The sequence below is a fragment of the Oratosquilla oratoria genome, chromosome 9 (assembly GCF_046742065.1).
Source record: "Oratosquilla oratoria isolate Oo_2021 chromosome 9, ASM4674206v1, whole genome shotgun sequence".
NCBI lineage: Eukaryota > Metazoa > Arthropoda > Malacostraca > Stomatopoda > Squillidae > Oratosquilla > Oratosquilla oratoria.
Window position 1 is genome coordinate 57,306,908 of NC_134785.1, and position 22,500 is coordinate 57,329,407.

Sequence of the window (22,500 nt, forward strand, 5' to 3'; positions counted from 1 at the left end):
CCACTCCAATTTTTTTTTTTTTTTTTAGGTTTGTATCCAATAAACAATCGCATGCAGCTCCCAGCCACTTTTACTACATGTGGAACAGTGTTAGCTATTTAATCATTTAATTCAAACGTTATTAAAATCTTACACGTCCATACGTTATTCCATTACAAGAGAGTATTGACACAAAAAGAAAGTAGTTAGGCAAAAGGCATCTCTAGGTCGCTACAGTATCCCCCCACCCCCACCAAGAAGAAAAAAAAAAAAGTTTAAAAGACGATAAATTAACCGAGCAAGTGGATCTGTCCCACATCTTTCATAACTCTAACTTCCTTCCATTTCCTTCTTTCCTTCCACTTAACCCCCAAATCCCCCCTCCCTCCCTCTCTCCCCCATCTTATCTACCCTGCCCTCTAACTAAAAATGCAAGTCCCAAATACCTTTAAGTTTAAGTTCCTGCTGCCTACAATTGTGACGATTACCATCTACTAAGATAAGGAAGCCAACTTCATAGGCGAGGGAGAAACGTAACACGTTTCGCAAAGATGTCGACCTGGAAGGCTGTTGATGTACTCGTAGTGTGACCAGGTATGCTGGCTTCACCCTGTCTATGAAGACAGTGTCTGTGGTGCCACGTCGGTTGATGGTGATGTATTTTCTGTCTACTGACAATAGGAAATGGTCCATTGTACGTTTGTTGCAAGGGTTTCTTGACGTCGTTTACACGAACGAAGACTTGGGTGCAGGTGTAAGAGGCTGGTAGATAAAAGTAGACAAGTAAGGTAGAGGGGTAGGTGGCGAGAATTTAATTTTCATGAATTGGATGATTGGTAAACAATAGCCGCGAAGTTGCATAATCTCGCTTCTCGTCTAAAGTTTATTAACAACTGCTAGGGACCCGATTTCATTGGTGTATAATGCTGATGTAACAATATGTAAACTAAACCAGTGACGCATTGATTTCGAAATTGCTTGAGTAAGCTTAAGACGCTTGTAACAGTCTTTCTGATTGGAGAAAGGGTGGAGGAGAAAATTTAATTGGTTCCCGGGAGTGAAGTCACGCCCTTAGGGGAGGCACTTAGATGTAAGGGTAAAGATCATTGGACTAAAAAAAATCATGGCGAACTGACTTGGTGATCAAACTGAGGATTCCAGTTGGGATTCCTCTGGTGTACCTAAGACAATACCGTTGTAGAAGAAATAGTGAAGAAAATAAAAGAAATATCTAATAGTTTAAATTCCCGTATTATATTCATATGCTAAGTGGAACTTGACTAGGTCGGATGATCTGAGGCATGGGGTTTACAGATGAAAATAGGTAATGGAAATTGAGTGATTAACAAAGGATTACAAAGGATTACAAAGGCGGAGCATGCTGACAGGAGACCTTTTGATCCATATCTAGGTCGGATGCGAAAAAAAAAATCATATTAATAATAAAATAATAAATAAAAACTATAATAATGTACATTAAGACAGTAATGAAAAGAAAGGGGACTATAGAAGGGAACACTTGACGTAGTATTAAACACTCTTAACGACAGTGGAAGTAACAGAGATAACAGCATGTCTTGGCTCAAGGTTTTGCTTGGGGATGTGCGTGGTGGTGTGGGTTGGAAGTTTGTCATGTAGTTTTTTTTTTTTTTAATTTGGTGGCGTAGTCCATGATGGTCGTCAGTTTGATGGGAGAATCTGTAAATGGCATTTTTTTCAGTCAAAAGTAATCTGTTGTCTCGAAACTAAGTCTTCCTTGTTTGTATTTCCTCATCCTTCAGATGAAATTCAATTGTTACATGATCACTTTTTCCTATGGGGCAAAATAATTTAAGCAGCTGAAGATGTCTGGTTCTTTGGTTAGCAGTAGATTTAATAATCTTGTGGGAATGTCATCTCCCCTCACCCATGTGTTATTGTGTTCACCATTTCTTAAAAAAAATATTTCTTCAGGAATCTGCTTTGATACTTGCTTCCCATTTTTCCCAGTTGACCTTACTGCATTTAGAATATCCAATAAGGACTAAATTGATATTTTGTTCAGTAGTTTTCTTTAAGAGAAGAACTGTGTCTAATTTCTTGATAGTACGAAACTTCTTCTTAATGCACCAAGACTGACGTTTATTGAGTGTAAAAGATTAATGAAAACAATCAGTTTACCTTTTAACCATAGTTTTCATCTTGATATTTTATCCCCGTTGCCGTCAGGATATCTTACACAGAACTCGGATGTAGTTGTCTACTAAGGATGGTAGAAACACGTAGTTTATTGTCATATTTATTTACATAGCGAAATCACAGATGACGGTATGTGTATATGTATGAATATACGATACAAAGATATATTTTTTAGAATTCGAAATTGTGTGTTCGAAAAAGTTCAAAGTAATGGTTATAATAGAAAAATAAAACCGTTCTTTTTTTCCATACGGTCGGTTCGACCGCCATCAAAGATGATCCAAGTCACGTGACCAACCTTGACAATATTTAAGGACGGCATTAGGCAAGTCGACATTTTTTTTTTCTTTTACTGCGCACAAAATTAGGTCGTTGCCGTTGCACGCTGAGTTGTGTTATGAAATATTATAACAAATTACTTTGAGTGCACGTGTTGTGATGTTTAAATTCCAAAATGTTTCGTACGGCTCCAGGCAGCACGAAGAAGTGAGAGCAAAACATGAGAAGAAAATTTGAGGAATCGTTGGTACAAGAAATACACTTATTAGGAGAAAATATTTATATGGAGAATACATTGAAACCAGAAAAGAGGATGATTCAACATGATATATGTATTTTTATCAAGGGAATATTGTCCTGTGTTGATTTACGAAGTGATTTTTTTAATTCTGTAATGCCAAAAAAATGACGTCATGACGGTTTGTGCACCAAAACTGCTATACACGAAACTTCAACAAATTTTAAAACAGATGCAAATATAGATCAGTTCCACTAATAGAAAATAATATATAAAATCACTAAAACTTTTTAGAAAAAGGTGCAATTCACTACATATCATTGGAACCGTTATTTTCAAATTTGGCAGTATTAACTCGCAGAGTATAACACAGAGTACAAGGAAGCTGAGCTTATGCCAGGAAGTGCTCAGCTGTGGCTAAACCATTCACCTTGCATGAACATAATTACGGAAAATACTGAAAAATATACGAACATATTTAATACTTTTACTTTAATACTCCATGTAGTCATAACAATGACTGTTGCCATTTTTTTCAATGGGATTCGAATGACCAATTCTTGTGTGTTTTGAACTAGATTTTGATGGTCGTAAAAACACTTTAATTGGGTGACTGAGTGACGTTATGAAATATTGTCATAACCTTCAAGAAGGACTGATAATGGGTGACAAATATTAGAATTCAAAAGTGAAACATTCTAAATATGATGGCATTACTTCATAGATCAAATACATCTCGGTGTTAAGCGTTGTCACAAATTTCAAAATGGTTCTATTGATGATAATAATTACTGAACGAGGAGGTGACAACAGTGAGTTCAGATATCAAAAGCAGCAGTTATAGAATTCCACGAATGAAGTATTTGGAAACTGCTGAAAACATGTAATTGAGTAATTTTTTGTCTCTTTAGCCCCGTTGGTATAATGCACACACACACACACACACACACACACACACACACACACACACACACACACACACACACACACACACACACACACACACACACACACACACACACACACAAACATATATATATATATATATACATATGTATACAATTATATAGATACATATATATGCATATATATACATATATATATATACATATATACACACATATATATATATATATACACACACACATATATATACATACATATATGATATATATATATATATATGAATAGACAAGTAGGTAAGTAGATAAATAAATAAATAAATAAATAGATGAATAAGAAGACAAATAAATTAACATATAAATTAACGAGTAGATTAGGAAATATATAGATGAATGGGTATATTAATAGGTAAATGAAGAAACAAATGGATAAGTGAAAAATTCATTTGTAAATATATAAACAAAATTAACAAATAAGTGAATAAATTAACAAATAGGTAAATGAACAAGTAGATAAATTTATATATATATATATATATATATATATATATATATATATATATATATATATATATATATATATATATGTACATCAATGAATAAGTTCATAGGTGAATTAACGTATAGATGACACAAATGAAAAATAGGTTAGATACATCTATTGAGTGGAGATTAGGCATCGTTCAGTTCCATGGAGAAGATTATGAAAAGAAGGGTGGGGAATATCATTAACATAGCTTTGTCTATATTGTCATTGACGTGGCTTTTACGACCCTGTCGTTTACATAATTTGGGTGTATTCACTGATTTGTGTTCACGTTATATAGGGCATACAATACCAGCACATATTGTTGACAAATTTAAGATATCGTAACGCCCACATGTAAGCAAAGATTGATATCGTACTGAATGATACAAATTATCGTATTGGATTATGTAAACAAAACAGGCTTTCTTTTGGTATGTGTAAACTGTCGTATTAGATACAAATAAACACCAGATATCGTACTGGCTTTTAGATATACTGTCGTATTGGACACATACAAATAAATCAGACCTTAATCTGGACGTGAAATGGCCACTTTAGGCATATAAAAACGAACCCAGGTTTTTCATCCTGGCAAAATGTTTTGCCTCTTCGAAGACACACAAGCAAAAGTAAAACTCACACACGTGCAGATAAGCTCTCGTGGTGAGATTGTGCAAAGGCATTTTTCAAATACACAAACACTGCCTATTATGAAAGCAAAATCAAGTCTCACAAAGACAAATTTAAGTCTCTTATTGAAATTAGGTTAGCAAAACCAGGTTGTACATGACCAAATACAAAATAGCTGATCTTTACACTAGGGAGAAATTCACAGTGTTACATGAGTAAAATCAGTATTATTATGGGCAACAAAAAGAATCGGTTTTAATAGAATTGTCATAGAAACTGTCATAATGGATCAGACGTATGAATTCGTCGACATATAGACACAGGTACTAAGAGGCACAAAGAAGGTAACTCGGATAAGATTATTCTCAGTTTTTTTTTCCAAACTCATCCGTTGGATTTATGGAAACAACACTTCCGGTTATATTCCAAACATTGTGTATGTTTGCATTACAAAAATAAAAAATGTACGGACAAACAGCGACCTAACCTACGTGATAGCATCACTAGATAAAAAAAGAATATGTATGCATGTCTTGTAGAATATTTGCAAACATTTCTAAACATTTGTAAACAAATTCAGGCAACTCAACAGCATAAGCAAGATGGCATAATACTGAGTAGGCACAAAAGACTCAAAACAAATATTTTATTAATACGCGTAGAGGGACGCAATATCTGACAGGTATCACACTGATATTTCGAAACTTTCCTTGGTTGAATGTTGGCAAAAGGAGAAAACGTCCTAGCAACAGCAACAACTGATTTACTGTCATAATTCGATAAAACCAGAGAAGTTCCAAGTGTCAAACGAGTAGGTAGACATGTAGATTTGAAAAAAAAACAAGCGTTCAATTGACAGACTTTTTTCAATAAGAGAGTTTCCCGAGAACATTGTCAACCGGTATCGTACCATTACACATAAACTGTCTGATTATGCTCATATTTAACCCAGACCTCACACAGTCAATTGGCAGACTTTTTTCAATGAAAAAGTTTCCTGAGAACAATGTCAACAGGTATCGTACCATTACACATAAACTGTCTGGTCGTATTTAACCCAGACCTCACACAGTAGGAGCACCTTATTACGGACAAATTGATGTAGTTACGTTAGGAGGCGCTTATCTGTGGCCAGAACCGTAATCTTTGCTCCTCCTTGCTCCTACTCTGAGTTGGTACGCATGCGCAAACCAGACACCAAGATGTGTATATTGACAGAAACTTTAAGAAAGGCGCGAAATGATAATCTAGACAAGACGTCCTATGGTGACATCCAATTCTATTCCTTTGGAAGGTGAATGAACCCTGGATTGAAGGAGGCTTGCGTTTATCAAGATCACGTAGTTCAGTTAATCTTATTAGTCCGGATGCAGTGAGGAATTGGTTACATTAGAAAGACATAAGTCTTTGTTTCCCCAAAAGTTGTTCTAAAACCATCTTGTGGAAGGACGCGGAAGAGGCATGGTTGGTTCTAATATTTGTAAGTTCGCGCAAGATTATCTAAAGATGCCTAAACTGAAAAAAATACTAAATATCGCAACGAAAGTTCTTGTGTTGCCAATCTAACTATACAGTAAAACGGACAATTTTAGCTGTTGACTCAAGGTTCCTTTACCGAAAAGAACACATGGACATAAATTCCTTTTACCAAATTCAACATTTTCTATATATATATCTTTAAACACTCTCACCTCATTTTCTTTTGATGGTTTGAAAATATTCATTATTTCGAAAACACCTGTTAACATAGTTTAGATATACCTGTGGATATAGATGCCATGATATAGCCTTCATCTTTCGAGTTTGACAACTTAAATAAAACAAGTATCTCCTGAATACACCCAGCGCCAATTTTGTCTTAGACGAGGGAAGTAAACCTCAAGTAAAAGGTTTACACAATAGATGGCGTGGTTTATTTTCCGGTCATAAAGCGGTGTGTGTGTGTGTTTTCTTTTGTTGTTTTTTTTGTGGGGGGGAGATGGGATATTTATTTCCCGTTACCAAACGTCAAGTATAAATTGATTAAAAAAAGAGTTTGACACTCCGGAACTACCAACCATTGCCTAAACAGTGAAGTAGAGATATGCTTCTTTTCCCTAACCTGGTGACGTGCATTATAGACTTTATTCTGCTCGGAGCTGCCAGACGATTTCATTCATCTGAATGTCCACAATTAAGGCCTCATACTATCATGCTTCCATCCCATCAACCGAACGAATAAAATCACTTGATACTTACCAGAACGAAACTCATAAACGGCGTAACTGAATCAACTGGGATCGTCATCCCTCATGCAACCCGAGTCGGCGGCGCATGGGACAAATCTCGCTGACTTTGAGTGATCGAGGAGGAGTGGGATTTGGGTAACGCGGCTGAAACATTAACTTGCCGCGCAAAACCCCCCCACATGAACGGATATCATTAACCCTTATCTTAACTTATCCTCATGTTAAATTAACTTGTACTTTGACGAGTGATACGACTGTCATGTCCATGCTGGGAAAGTGAGACGATTTCTCTCTCATGGCTAATTAAACGAGAAGCTACCAAAATCGATTTTTTTTTCTTATTCAATGTCTCCTTGTCTAAATCCCACAAAATTATGATTTTATAAGAAGTTGCGTGATGATGACGCGTTTGTATAAGTACTGGTATATCGAAAAGTTGATAAATAAGTAAGAAAGATATAGAAATAACCGAGGTGCAGAGATACATAAACATCCACAAAGATCGTTTTGGTCCTTGTGCCGTTTTTGGCTTTTACCGGACCTAGACATCTTTGACGGGTCGTTTCTTCCTTTGGCTGAAATACCAAGGTCCAAGCTTTCAACGTCATCGTGGTCTTTAATAAACAAAGACCAAAACCTATTCGCCAATCTGAAGTTCAGATTAGCATTTTTTTTCTTTAAGAGACGCCATCGAAAGCGTCGAAGGAATGACCTCTAATATCTGAGAAGTCTCCTGTAGGATTAGAACAATGATACGACTTGTACAGGACTAATATGGGCCACTTTTTTTAAAAGTAGGTCCACTAGACCTATTTTGTACAGGGTTAGGAGTAGTCGACTTATCCAACAAGGGCCCTGCAGAGTCTTTGTACAAAATGAAACATTGCTTTTCGGAGTAGGAGACAAATTCCTATGTAGAATTTGCTCATATTTCCCCCCTTTTTTATTGTAGTACAGGACCTGCATGCAAAAGGCCTGGTCCACAAGACCCCTTTTGGACACGTCGACTCCCAAGAGAAGAGATCACGCAAATGACTAACCGCCCAACCGGCAGAACCGGCAGAACCGGCAAAGAGTGTTCAGCAAGGCACCAGACTCCTGAAGGAGGCAGCCTTGGAGAACTCACTCGAGTTTGAGAACTTCGAGAGAGGAACCTTTCGTTGACGCCGAGTTCGAACGTCTCACACAAGGCAAGTGTCTTTGTTGTTTTGTGTTGTACCAGAATCTTCGTCACACGGACGCTTCGCGTTCACCCTCGTCTTCGACACTGTGAACTTTCAGTAGAAACTGTCGTAGAAACTGTCGTTGATGCCTAGTTCGGGAGGGAGGAGGCACGAGGAGGGGGGGGGCATTTGTCTTTTGAGAGGCACTGTAAGTAATGAGGCACTATATGGCTGTCACCTTTAGGACGCCTCCAGCCTTTGATGGGAGGGGGAGGGGTTCTTTGACACTTGTATATGTTCTATTCACTCATTCTTTCTTTCTCACCTTCCTTTCCCGTTTCTCCCTTCGTTATTACGAGAATTTTCCAAAGAAATCTACTACATGTTCTTGTTTGATCTTGGTATGATTCACTGGGGCTTCTTTTGAAGGGGAGCCAGTTCAAGGCACCCGTTGGTTTAAGTCCACCAGTAACACACTCAGTTCTCCTCTAAGGATTTGATTTATTTGATTAAACTACCACCAGAGCTCAGTCACAATCATCTGCTCATCACCGTAACTCAAGGAGCAAAATTTCCGCACAGAAAGCGGGATATCACTGCCACGTACCTATTTTGACAACAACAATGACGACGCTAGCAACGCTATATTGCATGACGTCATGTCGTCTTCATTTCTAACCTCTAGTTGACCTTTAAGGAAGAGGAATCTTTCCTCTCTTGGGCTATCTTAGGATAGGAGGAAAGATAGGATGGGGAAGAAGGAGAGGAAGTAGAACAGATAGGAGAGGAGATTTTTTTTAGAATGTGGAGGAGGGAGGAATTCACAGGAGGGTGGAGGAAGAAAAGGGGACAGTAACCCGATCCACGAGGGGATTCTGAGACGCTAACAGTGAACTCAAAATAGAGGAACACTATAGCGGAAGGAAAGTGGCCGTTCCGATATCATTTGGTCCTGACGGAGGTTCCGAAGGCAGATCTCCACTGAGGAGGAGCTTGAGGTGAGCTAGATGGAGTGTGGCTGTGGGGAGCAGAGGTAGTAGAGTCGCAGTTAAAGAGATCATCAGCCGTGGCCATCCTCAAGCTTGGCTGGATTGAGGACGAGCTCACTGTTGGTTCTGGGGCCCTTATGGATGTCAGGTAACCGCGTCACCCTGGAAGCCTGGAAGAGGAGGAAGAGAATGATGTTAATACGCTGGCGACAAGAGGTGTTCCTAATCAGTGACCCTACTCCATCACCACATGCAGAAAAGAGAAGACAGGGAGAATTCCCTTTCAGTCAGTGTCAAAATATCATTCACACATACCCATACCCCCATCCCCCACACCCTTCCTTGCATCACAATATCATCTATATACAGTCATTCTCCTCTCACCCCTGTCTCCTGCCTTCTCCCCTCCTTGCTCAACAGACATTCTCCTCTTACTCAATGCCCCTTTCACTCCATCCATCCATCTCATCCTCAGTCGTCCCCTCTAGTTCACTCCTTCCACACTTCTTTTAATAATCCTTCTTCACTCATTCTTCACTCCTTGTTTAAGCTAGATAAGATTGTCTGGAATTAACAAGAACAGGATCTCAGAAGAGGACACTGGAATTTAATGGGTTAATTTATCAAGATTTCTGCTTTTAGTTAATCGAGACGGCCATTCTTAACCCATTAACATCTAGATGCTTTCCTACAAACTGCATAAAGTAGTCTGAACTTACCCGGAATAAAATCCCCAAAGAATTAACTGGGCTTTAATGGGTTTTAAGGTTCTACATACTGAGGGTGTGAAGAGAGAGAAGGAGACACTACGTCACTATTTACTGCACTCGTGCATGTGTATGAAATTATAACAATTGACTGTTTTCATTGACTGGAAACGCACAGCCCCACATTAATACGCTAAGTCATTTGATCATATTAACTAAAAATTCAGAAATAATAGGCAATATCTACTCGTTGATAGAAACCAACAGATATAGATTCCTTGTATAGAAAAATGATCAGGTAGTATCCTGAGATTTTATGACCAACTTAGATATCAAAATCAAAAGAAGCATGTGATAGAATATCACCAAAAAAGCCTTTGTGAAAATTGAATACAGATAATTCAGTCAGAGACAAGTTCCTGAGATACACGAGAAAGATCTTGGAAGGAAGAAAATTAAAACTAATGTTCAGGAATATTATTCTGAATAGCAAGTGGAGTTCTGGTCAGATTAGACACTATATGTGGATGAAACATTTATCAAAAGTACTCTTTCGCTTATTGGAGCCTTTTCGAGTACATAGACGTAGAATACGACCTCTGACCTAACTATACATCCTGGAATGGATGAGGAAGGGACACTAGGTCAAAGCATCCCACGGGGCGCCACTTAGAATCTTTATGAGAAAGGTACACTAGGTCAAGGCATCCCACGGGGCGCCACTCAGAATCTTTCTAACCACAGGAATTAGGGGTTGCAACTACAGGAAGGAAGCTCGCTGGCCGAACAGGTTAGGGCGTCGTTACTTGCGAAGAAGGTCGAGGGGATGGCGGTTCGAATCCTGCCACCGGCGAAGTTGAACCAAAGGCATGGTTCATTAAATTCCACGCTACAAAGTCCTCTGTGAGGGGCACCGTCCTAGCCTCCCGATAGGTGGGAGTTTGTGACGTTAAACCATATCAACTACAGGAATTAGGGAGTGCAATATTGAACATGTCTCTGTTTTGTTCTATAATAATTGCCGCTTCTAGATATTTTTTCCTTATCTTGTCGGTTTCAAGTGGAATAGATTCAGCATAGTCCACTTCCATTAAGTGGATGGTGCTATCTCGGTGCGTGACATGGGCATTGGTAGTCTTATTTTGCACATCAGGTATGCCAGTTGTTGTACCATGAGATGTTCCGTCGATGTAAAGAATTGCTACATCCTTTATATGGAATTTTGTAGTTCTTTTTTCTTTTCCCTCCGGTATCTACAGAATTGCATGCAAAGGATGCAGTAAGTCTTATGTAGAAGAAACATCTCGTGATATAAAAACCCACATACCATCACAATGACACGCCAAGCAGCAACACTGCATCTGATGAAGCCAAAAGAGCATAAACAACTAGTGTTTGATCACACTGACCTAGAAACGATAAGTAATAAAGAGAAGCTATTTAGGGTCCAATATGCATTATTGACTAGGTCTTACACACGTGTGGGTATAGGGTACACACACGCACGTACACACACACACACACACACACACACACACACACACACACACACACACACACACACACACACACACACACACACACACACACACACACACAGATGCACCGGCTCAATCGCTAATTCAGCGATCCGAGGTTGAATCCCGCCCACGGATGAAATAATTTTAGCATCGCTGCGCTGCGAGTCGGTACTCTAAATATTGTGGGCGGGGAGTTGGGGGTGTATGTGTGTAAGGTCACAGCATTACCCATAGGTCGGTCATATATGAGCTCTGAGTTCTCATACGGGAGGGTAATAGCCGTCGATCACGAGTCCAACACGTGATCCAAGGCCATGGTGAAACACACACACACACACACACACACACACACACACACACACACACACACACACACACACACACACACACACACACACACACACACACACACACACACAAATTGCTTGAACCAAGAGAAGACATATACATACATACCAAAGGCTTTTTCCCCCTTACACGGGGGGTAGCCAAAAAGAAAAAGACATAGTAAACACTCCCACCCATTCCATTTCCTATATATTCCACTCCCCTCCACCCTCCTCCCTCCTCTTATCTTGGCACCTCCAGGATGATGGGCCAACCCTGCATCCTGTCCACTTCCCTGGGTCAGAAGCAGTGTCGCAAGGCACAGCACATCCACAGCAAGGCCGCTTCATAAATTCGGCGAACCCCCCTCTCCGTCCCCTCGTGCAGAAAAGGAGAAGACGGGGAGAATTCCCTTCGGGCTGTGTCAATTTTTTTTTTCTCATACATACTTCCTCACCCCCCATCTCCCACTCACTCCCCCTCATGCGAAGACACAAAGAAGAAAAAGCTGAGGTACCAGAAGGATGACCCAAGTTGACCCAAGTTGACCCAAGTTGACCCAAGAACCTACTGGAGAGTTTCTGCTTTGGGCGGAGAAGGGTCTGGAGGCGTCCGACTCGTAGGATGTGGAGGGCTTCTCGGTGCTGAGTCCGATCGTCTCGTCGTCGTCCACCTCATCGTCGTAGTTAATCGAGTTGGGAATTGTCGAATGAAGCGTCTTGGCCGACTTGGTCGTGGCTCCACCGGATCTCGGGCCCTGTGGCGAACCCTCAGGCTCTTGATGTCTCTCCTGTCCCTGTTCTGGCTGCTGCGGTTGCTGCCCCTGCTGTTGCTGCTGCTGTGACATGGCACGGAGGCCCTCCTCGGCCAACGTCTCTCTCGAGGGTGACAGAAGGGACTTCTCGTCCAAGGGCTTGTTTTTCCTGAAAGGGTGAAGTGGAGTCAGAGAAGTTTCACGATTTAGGTTTTGTTTTGCGGTGACTGAAGACCACTTGGGACGCCTAGAGTCCAGGATGACTGGGAGGATAGCGACAACTGTTACTAGTCGGGTTAGGGGAGTGGACGCTGGGGGGAAAGCTTAGAAGGTACAGCTGTCAACGCCCGAACCTGAACCATGACATCAGACCTCTGCAAATATATCTTTCGTTGTTGTTGCAACAAAACTGTTTTGTTCATAGAAAGAAAATATCATAACAAAGGGAACTATCGCATATAAGATTTGTCAAATACTCATCTACAAAATATATATATATTGGCATAGTTGTCATATGATCATATATCTGGTTTGGGTGTCCGCACAAGAACAGTTTGTTCGTCCAGGTCGGACGCTGATGTCTCGCCATTTTTGGTAATCGTTGTTTCATAAACAATCGATGGAGGTGATTTCTATACTTCACCCCTTTCTGTAAACACTCCTTTCTAATCGGCGAAGATGATTTCTGTCCATTTGAAAGTGTGTGTGTGTGTATTTTCCCCAGTATTTCCCGTAAATAGTGTGGCGTAAATGGATATATGCTATAAATACATTGGTGGAATAACAATGAATAACACTGGAAGTGAGTGAAGCATCCGTGCCAAACTTCTGTGTTGGTGGTACGCACACCGCTTATTCTAACCTGGCAAAGAATTGTTTAATTAGTGGTGATCAACATCTGATTTGTGATACATAGATTTAATTAATTTACAGCATTCAGTAAACTCATAATTTCTTGCACTTTTTTTTTCTTGAGTTTTGACAAGATTGTCGCTCCTGTGGCTGATATAGATATATCTTAAAATAAGTCAAACAAAAATAAACTTTGCCAAGTTATGAGGAACGAACTATAATTACATATCCATCATCATCATCATCATCATCATCATCATCATCATCATCATTTCCTTAACACTAAAGCCCTAGGAAAGAAAGAAAAAAAAATCGGGGTATTTAATATACATTAGTCACATCTTTCCCGTTTTCTTTAGTTGTTTGTTCCCATTTTCAGTTCGCTGATGTACTGTAGGTATCGGATCATTTCGAGTATTGCTAAGTACTTCTTCGAGGTTTTTATCCATAAAATATTTCTTGTCATTCATGTCGTGCAGCGTTTCTCAGCCTTTTTACCTTTGCGTAACCTTTAAAATAAATTGCATGTCTCAAGGAACCCCTGCGCAAAAAAACAAACAAAAAACATATACCATATCTTTCTCATTTTATTTTCATCGTAATAATAGGCTAGATGGGATGATGTCTATATTACATTATTACAATAACCAAGAATATGTCGTGCGCGTTTGATTATATTACGTATATGAGATTACATAAATCATCAAAAGTGCATTAGCTTATCTCACTTGTTCTCGCGGAACCCTTAGGGACCTTTTGCGGAACCTTAGGGACATTTTGCGGAACCCTTAGGGACCTTTTGCGGAACATTAGGGTTCCGGGGAACCTTGGTTGAGAAACGCTGTTCCATTGAGCTGTAAAATTTCATTATCGTTTGTTCCCAATGTCTCAGAACCTTTCACTACTGCCACATTGTTTACATTTACAAACAGTTTTATAGCTATTTTGAGTACTCATATACATATTTGCAATATATTGCAACTAATGAATACCTGCTCTAATGTTTTGCATCCTACGTGTGCCTGTTGCAATATAACTCATATGTCTGATGCAATATTTTGCAACACATGTATACCTAATATAGCTTTGGGAAGGCTTGCGAACCTAGTACATTTTGTTGACAAGTGACTCTAACCTAACATCGTTTGCATGGTTACTGCAATCTAAATTGTGTAACGCACTCCGGTTGCAAATTATTGCAGCTGACGCATATCTCTTGCAATTTATTGGAGTTTCACATATTTGTCATATTTCAGGGCAAACAAAACACATAACCCTGACGATTTTTACTGCAATGAACGGGTAAACATTGGAACTTTTTGTAAAGACTGTATATCTATTTCGACATAGTTCACGGTACACACGTGGTGCATCATTTCGAAAAGAAGAAAGAAATGAAGACAGGAGGGAGGGAGGGAAGGAATGAGGGAGGGAGTGAGGGAAGGAAGAAGGAAAGAAAGGAGGAAGGAGGGGATGAGGGAAGGAGGGAGGGAGTGAGGGAAGGAAGAAGGGAAGAAAGGAGGAGGGAGGGAAGGAGGAAAAGAAAGGGGGGTGAGGCTGCAACGATAAAATAGAGAGAGGAATGAAAAGGAAAAAAAAAGTAAGGAAAGAGGGAGGGAAGGAATGAAGGAGAAAGGTAAGAAAACGGAGTCAGGAAGAAAAGAAAGGGAAGAAAAGAGGAGGCAGGAGGAAGAGAGAGAGAGACCTGGTAGAGGAGGAAAAAGAGAAAAGGGAAGGAAGACAAAAAGAAGAAAGGAAGAGAAGGAAGGAATGTATGAAATGGAGAAAGAAGAAAAAAGAGTTTGGGGGGAAATAACGAGGAAGGAAAGGGGAGGTAGACAGAACAGAAGGAAGGAAGGAATGAAAGAAGGAAAGAAGAAAGAAGGAGACAGGAGAAAATAAGGAAGGAAGAATAGAAAGAAAAAAATAAAGAAGGGATGACGGAAAGAGAGAAGAAAGTATAAAAAATGGGGAAATGGAAAGAAAGAAAAGGAAAGGAAGAAGAATAGAGGGAAAATTAGGAAACAAACAAGGTAGAAAGAGGGAAAGGAACGAAGGAAAGGTAAAATCAAAGGCAAAGCAAAAGAATGAAAAAAAGGGAAGGAGGAGGAGAATGGAACAAAAGAACGATAAAAACAGTAAATCAAGCAAGGAATGAAATAGGGGAATGCAGTGCAGGAAGATTATGAGAAAATAGAGGACATAAAGAAATGAGACGACTAGAGGAAGGAGGGGAAGGGAGGAGGCAATGACAAGAGGAAAGAGGGAAGTATAGGAAGAAAGAAAGAAGAGCTGGAGGGAGGAGTAGGAGGTAGGAGGGAAGGATAGGAGGAAGGAGGAGTGAACAGGAGGAAAGAAGGAGGAAGAGAGGGACAGCAGGAAGAATAGGAGGAAGAAGGGACGGGCAGGAGGAAGGAGGGGAGGACAGTAGAAAGAACGGGTGGGTAGTAGGAAGTAGGGAAAAGAAGGAGAACGAAAAATAGGGTAATAGGAAGGAGTATAGGGAGGAAAGGTGGATAGGAGAGGAGAAATGGGGTTGATAGGAGGAGGTAATGTAGGACAGGAGGAAAAAGAGAAAGGCAACAAAAAGGAGGAATGGGCAGGAGAAAGGAAGAATAGTAAGGAGAAAGGAGAAAAGGACAGGAGGAAGGAGGGAAGGACAATAGGAAGAATGGAGGAACAGGAGGAAGGGGGAGTATATAGTAGGAAGGAGAGAAGAACAAAAAGGAGGAGAAATGGGAGGAGGAAGATGGGAAGGATATGAGGAAAGAAGAATTGGCAGGAGGAAGGAGGGAAGGACAAGGAAGGAGGGAAGGCTGGACATGAGGAAGGAGAGAAAGCCAAGAGGGAAGGATAGGAAGGAGGAAGAAGGGAAGGATAGGAAGAAGGAGGAAAGAACAGAGGGAAGGACAAAAGGCCAAGAGGAAGGAGGGAAGGGCGAGAGGAATGAGGGAAGGATAGGAAGAAAGGAGAGCAAAGCAATAGGAAGGAGAGAAAAATAGGCAAAAGAAGGGATAATAGGAAGTTGCAATGGACAGAAGGAAAAATGGAAGGAAAAAAAGGAAGGAGGAATAGACAATAGGGAAGGGCAGGGTGAAGAAGGAAGGAGGGATAGGAAGAACAAAAGAGAGATAGACAGTAGGAAGGAGGGAGAGACAAGAAGGAGAGAGGTACAAGAAGGAGGGAAGGAGAAAAGAAAGGAGGAATAGGCAGGAGGAAGGGGTAGGACAGGAGGAAAGAAGAGAACGACATGAGAAAGAAGGGAAGGCTCAGGAGGAAAGAGGTAAGGCAGGAGGAGGGAAGAAAGGAGAGAAGGGAAGACGAAAGGGTAGGAAGGAATATGAACATTTAATCAGAAATAACCAGTGTTGCTTTAAAGGGTGAGGCGAGGAATCAGAAGGAAAGACGAAAGGGGAGGAAGGAATATGAACATTTAATCAGAAATAACCAGTGTTGCTTTAAAGGGTGAGGCGAGGAATCAGAAGGAAAGACGAAAGGGTAGGAAGGAGTATGAACATTTTACAAAGGATTACAAAGGCGGAGCATGCCGACCGGAGACCTTTTGGTCCATATCTAGGTCGGATGCGAAAAAAAATCATAATTACATTTAATCAGAAATAACCAGTGTTGCTTTAAAGGGTGAGGCGAGGAATCAGAAGGAAAGACGAAAGGGTAGGAAGGAATATGAACACTTAATCAGAAATAACTAGTGTTGCTTTAAGGTTGAACGGAGGGAGCAAGTGCTCCTGGTAGGCCCAACTTACTTGCACTTGCAGCACGGCGGCAGGGAGCAGAAGAGGACGCGGAGAAGGGCGAAGAGGACGCCGCATCCGATGAGACTGGGCCCGATAAGCTGAAGCTCGACCGTCTTGAACCCGCGTTCGCCCAGTCCGACGAATGTGATGATGAGCCCTGTGGGATAGTTAGGGTGATAGTAACATAAATACACACCAAGGGGTCGTCGTCTCTGGAAATGGGGAGTTGAGTCAAGGGACAAACTTGTCCCACACCTACCCTACATCGATCCATCGTCCTTTCCGTTTTAGGACTTCTTGGATGAAAGGCTATCCCCGTTTCCCGGCACACTGCTCGAGTCAGATTTTGTTGCGACAACTAAACTCTAGAAAAAAAAAGGAACTGGAACACACTAAACTTTCCATGTCAAGCTTCATTCCAGGCCGTTCCAGCCATACTTAGGCTAAGACACGTTGTTGTACCTATCAAAAAGTGACACATATACTTCACACATTTTCGTTCTCTTTAATGATGTGCAATTTTGTTCAAGTGGACAGAACCTTTTCTGCATGAGGAGATAGAGGGCGGGGACGGTCGCCGATTGTGTGAAGCGGCCTTGCTGTAGATGTACTGTGTCTTGCTGCATTGCTTCTGGCCTAGGGTAGTGGGCGGGATACGGGGATGAGCCGTCATCCACGAGAAGCTAAGATGAAAGGAGGGCAGGGGGTGAAATGGGTGGGAGTGAAATTGGTTACCTCCCTCGTAAGGGGAAAAAGCTTTTGGTATATAGATGGATAGGTTATCATTACTATTATTATCATTAGCTGAACCATTAATGCATAGAAAATAGCTAAAGAATAGGTAAAAATCTGCTTTCTAATGGCAGAACGTTTGAAGATAGAGTCACGTGACTCCAGGCAGACTGACAGTTCCCTGGCACATTATCTATGACGTCATGTCGGTGGTATTTACTCTGTTTTGGTGAAGTCGAACTCAGAAGAATAAATAGACGGTATACTTGGTAAGCTGTCCCTAATGGCGTTTCCCAAAGACTTCATGTAATTTCTTTTTCACTTACAACAACTTGACATTTATTTATTTTATATGAACACTATCACGGCGTAATATAACCGCCATGAAATGAACTTGACAAACGTAGTGTCGCATTGGTTTCTGTCTACAAGTGTTCCTCCCAAGTCATACTAACGTAGGCCTTATGATTTCCCAATTATACATTTCAATTTACTGTCCAAGTTAAGAGAATGTTATGTTAGGGATTATATAGGAGTAGGTTGAAAGGCCCTAGTGAAGTAAAAGGCCTTCCCAACTTTTATTGCCTATTATGCACTGGTGCAGTCCAGTTAAATGATCAGAATATAAACGCCTTTTATCCGCCTATCATTAGATAGTTATCTCCGCTAACAGTTCAAGGGAAGGGGAACTGGGAAGAGGACACTATGTGTTTTTTCTTTATCTGACCACATTTCATGTAACACATATTGTTAACTTCCCCGGTTGTGAGCTAATGTCCTTCCCTCAACTCAATTATTCCATCTCATCCTTAACCTTTCCTGTTCCCAGACATTTGGTCCACCTTCTCCTTAATCTTCCCTAGTATTCAGTGACCCTCCTCCCTACCTCCTTACCTCCCTCTGGCCCACTCTCCCTTCCTCCCACCCTTCCTCCCTCCTTCCCCCGTTCCCTAGTTTCCCCTAGTTCCACTTATTTATTCTCAGTCGTGTGTATTACGACTATGTACTTCAAAGGTCTGCAACAAGTGAAACGTCTTACTAATAAAGGCCCCGTCCTCACATGGTATTTATTTTGATAGTCTTGCCGACAACAGCTAATTTCACGCGCGCGACACACACACACACACACACACACACACACACACACACACACACACACACACACACACACACACACACACACACACACACACACACACACACACACACACACACACACACACACACTCACTCACACACACACACACATATATATATATATATATATGTGTGTGTGTGTGTGTGTGTGTGTGTGTGTGTGTGTATATATATCACAATTAATACCATTATAACAATAGCAAATGGAGACGGGAAATCTACATGTTTCGATTGATAACTACATTTATTTTCATTATTACAGAGTAGGAAGAGTGTGCTGTCTCTAAATAGCACTCTTACAAAAAAGGAGGGGGAACCAGGAAGGGAAACATAGACTTCTACCCTTGCTGACTACTGATCTGAAGATCATGTGTTGTGGGGTCAGGAGGAAGATGTATGTTAGCATTGTTTGTGAAGTGTGCCCGGATATACTATCAGGTGGCCACGGCACCTTTGAAAAATTTATGTTAGGATGATATCTTATTAAAGTGAATTCAACCATCTATCTACTGAACCCACAACCAGATTTATAGATAAGGTCAGATTTCCCCTAATCCAGACAGAGATTAAACTTATTCATGAGCTGGAACGCTGCCGGCCTTTCTTGTCCGCATCTGATAGAATGTTCGTGCTTACTCAGCCTTATCCCCAGATCTATACATTATATGTATGGCTAATGTAAACTAAATTGCAAGCCTTACATAATAGCGAGTAGATACCTGGGCTATGTTCTTCCTTCAACCTCCTATGAACGTAAATTTCTTTTTTACTTATATTACTCGGGTAATTATGAACTAATTATATCTTATCTTTGGGGGAAAATTGGTTATTAGGTTGAATGATTCAGAAAAGGGAATAACAAAAGAACTTTTGTGGATGAATGTTTTGATGGCATTGGAAGAGGTGCTAGAAAACTGGATTTTGGCTTCCCTAAGAACTTTATCCAGGAACCACAAAAGGTAAGCTAGTTTAATCAGTTGGCACCTGTTAGAATTTAGCTCTTGTTGTATAAATAGGAGCTGGTAATTTAAAAAAAATCGTAGAAAAATATCCGAGGTTAAGATTCTTCTGGCGTTATCTGGATGTTGAAAAAAAAAAAAAAAAAAAAATTAAGATAATTGCGTGAATGGATGGCTTTTCTATAAACCGTGAACGCAAGACTATTCCCATTCCTCAAAATTGATGTGTCAAAAAGGGAATCTAACCCTCTTCCTCCCATTCAATCTTGAAAGTGAGATTGGGTGCTAATTGATTAAGTTGATTAAAAAGTCATCAAAGGGATTGGACCTTTCTTCCCTTCCCTGGTTCCTCTTTCTGTAAGAGTGTGCGATCTAAATATAGCACACATCTACTCTGGGCTACAGAAGAGGACTACAATTAGCAATCGAAATATATAGACTCCCCGTCTTTATTTTTTCTTCTGTTCCGACTGTGGTATTAGTTGTGATTTATAAATGTGTTTCTACATTTTCACATATGTATATATATATATATATATACATATATATACATACGGTATATGTATACATACACATATTTACATACAGCCAAACCTCGCTTAACGAGCACCTCCCATAACGAGTGATTCATATAACGAGCATATATATGTATACATACATACATACATACATACATAGATGCATACATGCATACATACATACATACATATATACATACATATAGCGACATTTCGTGAGTTGTGTCCCCGACGCAAAAGTTTCTTTCTACCTAGCTAGCCACGAGTCACGAAGAGCGGCCCCTTATGACTCGTGGCTAGCTCGTTCCCGCCTGCTTCTCGACCAGTGTTGTCACGCTTTGAAATTTTCTATTATTGCTTGGATTTTTTACTTAGATCTTAGAGTCTTGATTTTTTTTAATCCAGTAAATCCTCTTGTTTTTAAATAACTCAGCTGAAGAGTGAATAAAAAATATTTAGTATTACACTTGCAGCAAATTAGATTATAAAACCTTGATTATCTATTATTTTTGACTATTTTGATACAATTTTCTTCTATTGCTTTTCCGTAGTAAATGGCGCGTTTTCGAGTTATGCCTATTTTCTTTATAGCCAATCATATGTAACCACCTTACTTAAAAATCAAGAGACATTATTCTTTAACCTTCATCACACCGCGATGACATCATGTAGCTCCTTACCAAATACCGTATGGTATGTAGACACCGCTCTGGTCTCTGTATCATTGCCGAGCACGATATAGTGCTCAAGTCTGATATTCCTCCTATCCGCCAGAGTCCATACAGTATATATATATATATATATATATATATATATATATATATATATATATAATATACATATCTATATATATATATACTGAATGGTTCCCAGTGATCAATTAATATTTTTTCAACCACAATTCACTTTTAATTCCATGCCATCGCAGCCGAGACTGAAGAATCGCTCGATGGAGGCATCCGTTGGAAATTGAAACGTGGACGAGCCGAGGATTCGAACCCAGCTAACCCGTAACAAAGTTACAGTGACTTAAACTGTGTAGCGTATTGGTTTAAGTCATTGTAACTTTGTTACGGGTTAGCTGGGTTCGAATCCTCGGCTCGTCCACGTTTCAATTTCAAACGGATGCCTCCATCGAGCGATTCTTCAGTCTCGACTGCGATGGCATGGAATTAAAAGTGATTTGTGGTTGAGAAAAGGTATATATATATATATATATATATATATATATATACATATATACATATATACATATATACATATATACATATATATATATATATATATATATATATATATATATATATATATATACATTTTTATAAGCCACAATGCACTTTAATTCTAAGCCATCAACATCGGACGAACCGTGGAGGCGCATGCAGAAATTGAAACGTGGTACACCCGTGGACTCGAATCTATGCGGGGAGAACGTTACCAGTGCCGTATTGACTATTAGACCAATACATCATCAAGAGAGAATTAAAGTGCATTGTTGTTGATAAAAATGTATCTTTAGTCACTGGGATCCATTCAGTGTTGTATATATATATATATATATATATATATATATATATATATATATACATACAGTATATAGTCGTATAGTTCTGATATATCATAGGACAGACTATTGTGTCCGCAACCGTGAATAGCTTACACACAAGCTTCTGACGATACCGTGCTACACTAACAACAGACTTCCTAAACCGTCCGATATTTGGCGAATTTACGCTTGATAATGTTGACGTTCATCTTGACGTTGTGCAAGACTGAGCTGTATCAGTTTGAAATAGTGGTGACTGTACATATTGTTTGTAAATGTATCACACGAACAACGAATCTGATAGGCCGGTCGCTTTGCGACGACTTTGCGTATTGATGACATGGACACGTAGAGCTACCGCATACTCGGACCCGCTGCGACATATTTATTGACGTGCAGGTCGCGTCGTGCACGCTATGCCGGTATTCTCGACTGCTGTGCTTTAGAATGTACTGGTACCTCCACATGGGTGCCTGTCCATGGGCATTTGATGACCGCAGTTTCACACGATCGGCCTTGAACCGTAACCTTACGGAAGTTTGCTGTGATGGAAAAATGTCTAAGTTTTAGATGTTCTC

General features: G+C 40.1%; 1 protein-coding gene across 8 annotated transcripts in view; it reads right to left on the reverse strand.

Annotated features, from left to right (window-relative positions):
- Positions 1–3,920: 3,920 nt before the first annotated feature.
- LOC143028445 (uncharacterized) overlaps positions 3,921–22,500 on the reverse strand; it is a 407,331-nt gene continuing 388,751 nt past the window's right edge. For 6 of the 8 annotated variants that reach the window (XM_076190555.1, XM_076190552.1, XM_076190556.1 and 3 more), the window contains 3 exons: positions 17,040–17,187; positions 12,241–12,592; positions 3,922–9,285 (listed from right to left, as the gene is read on the reverse strand). In XM_076190555.1, the coding sequence (XP_076046670.1) occupies positions 9,187–9,285; positions 12,241–12,592; positions 17,040–17,187 (599 nt within the window). In that variant the 3' untranslated portion in view covers positions 3,922–9,186. Of the gene's footprint in view, positions 9,286–12,240; positions 12,593–17,039; positions 17,188–22,500 lie in introns of all 8 variants that reach the window. The other 2 variants (XM_076190551.1, XM_076190550.1) reach the window with 1 other exon arrangement.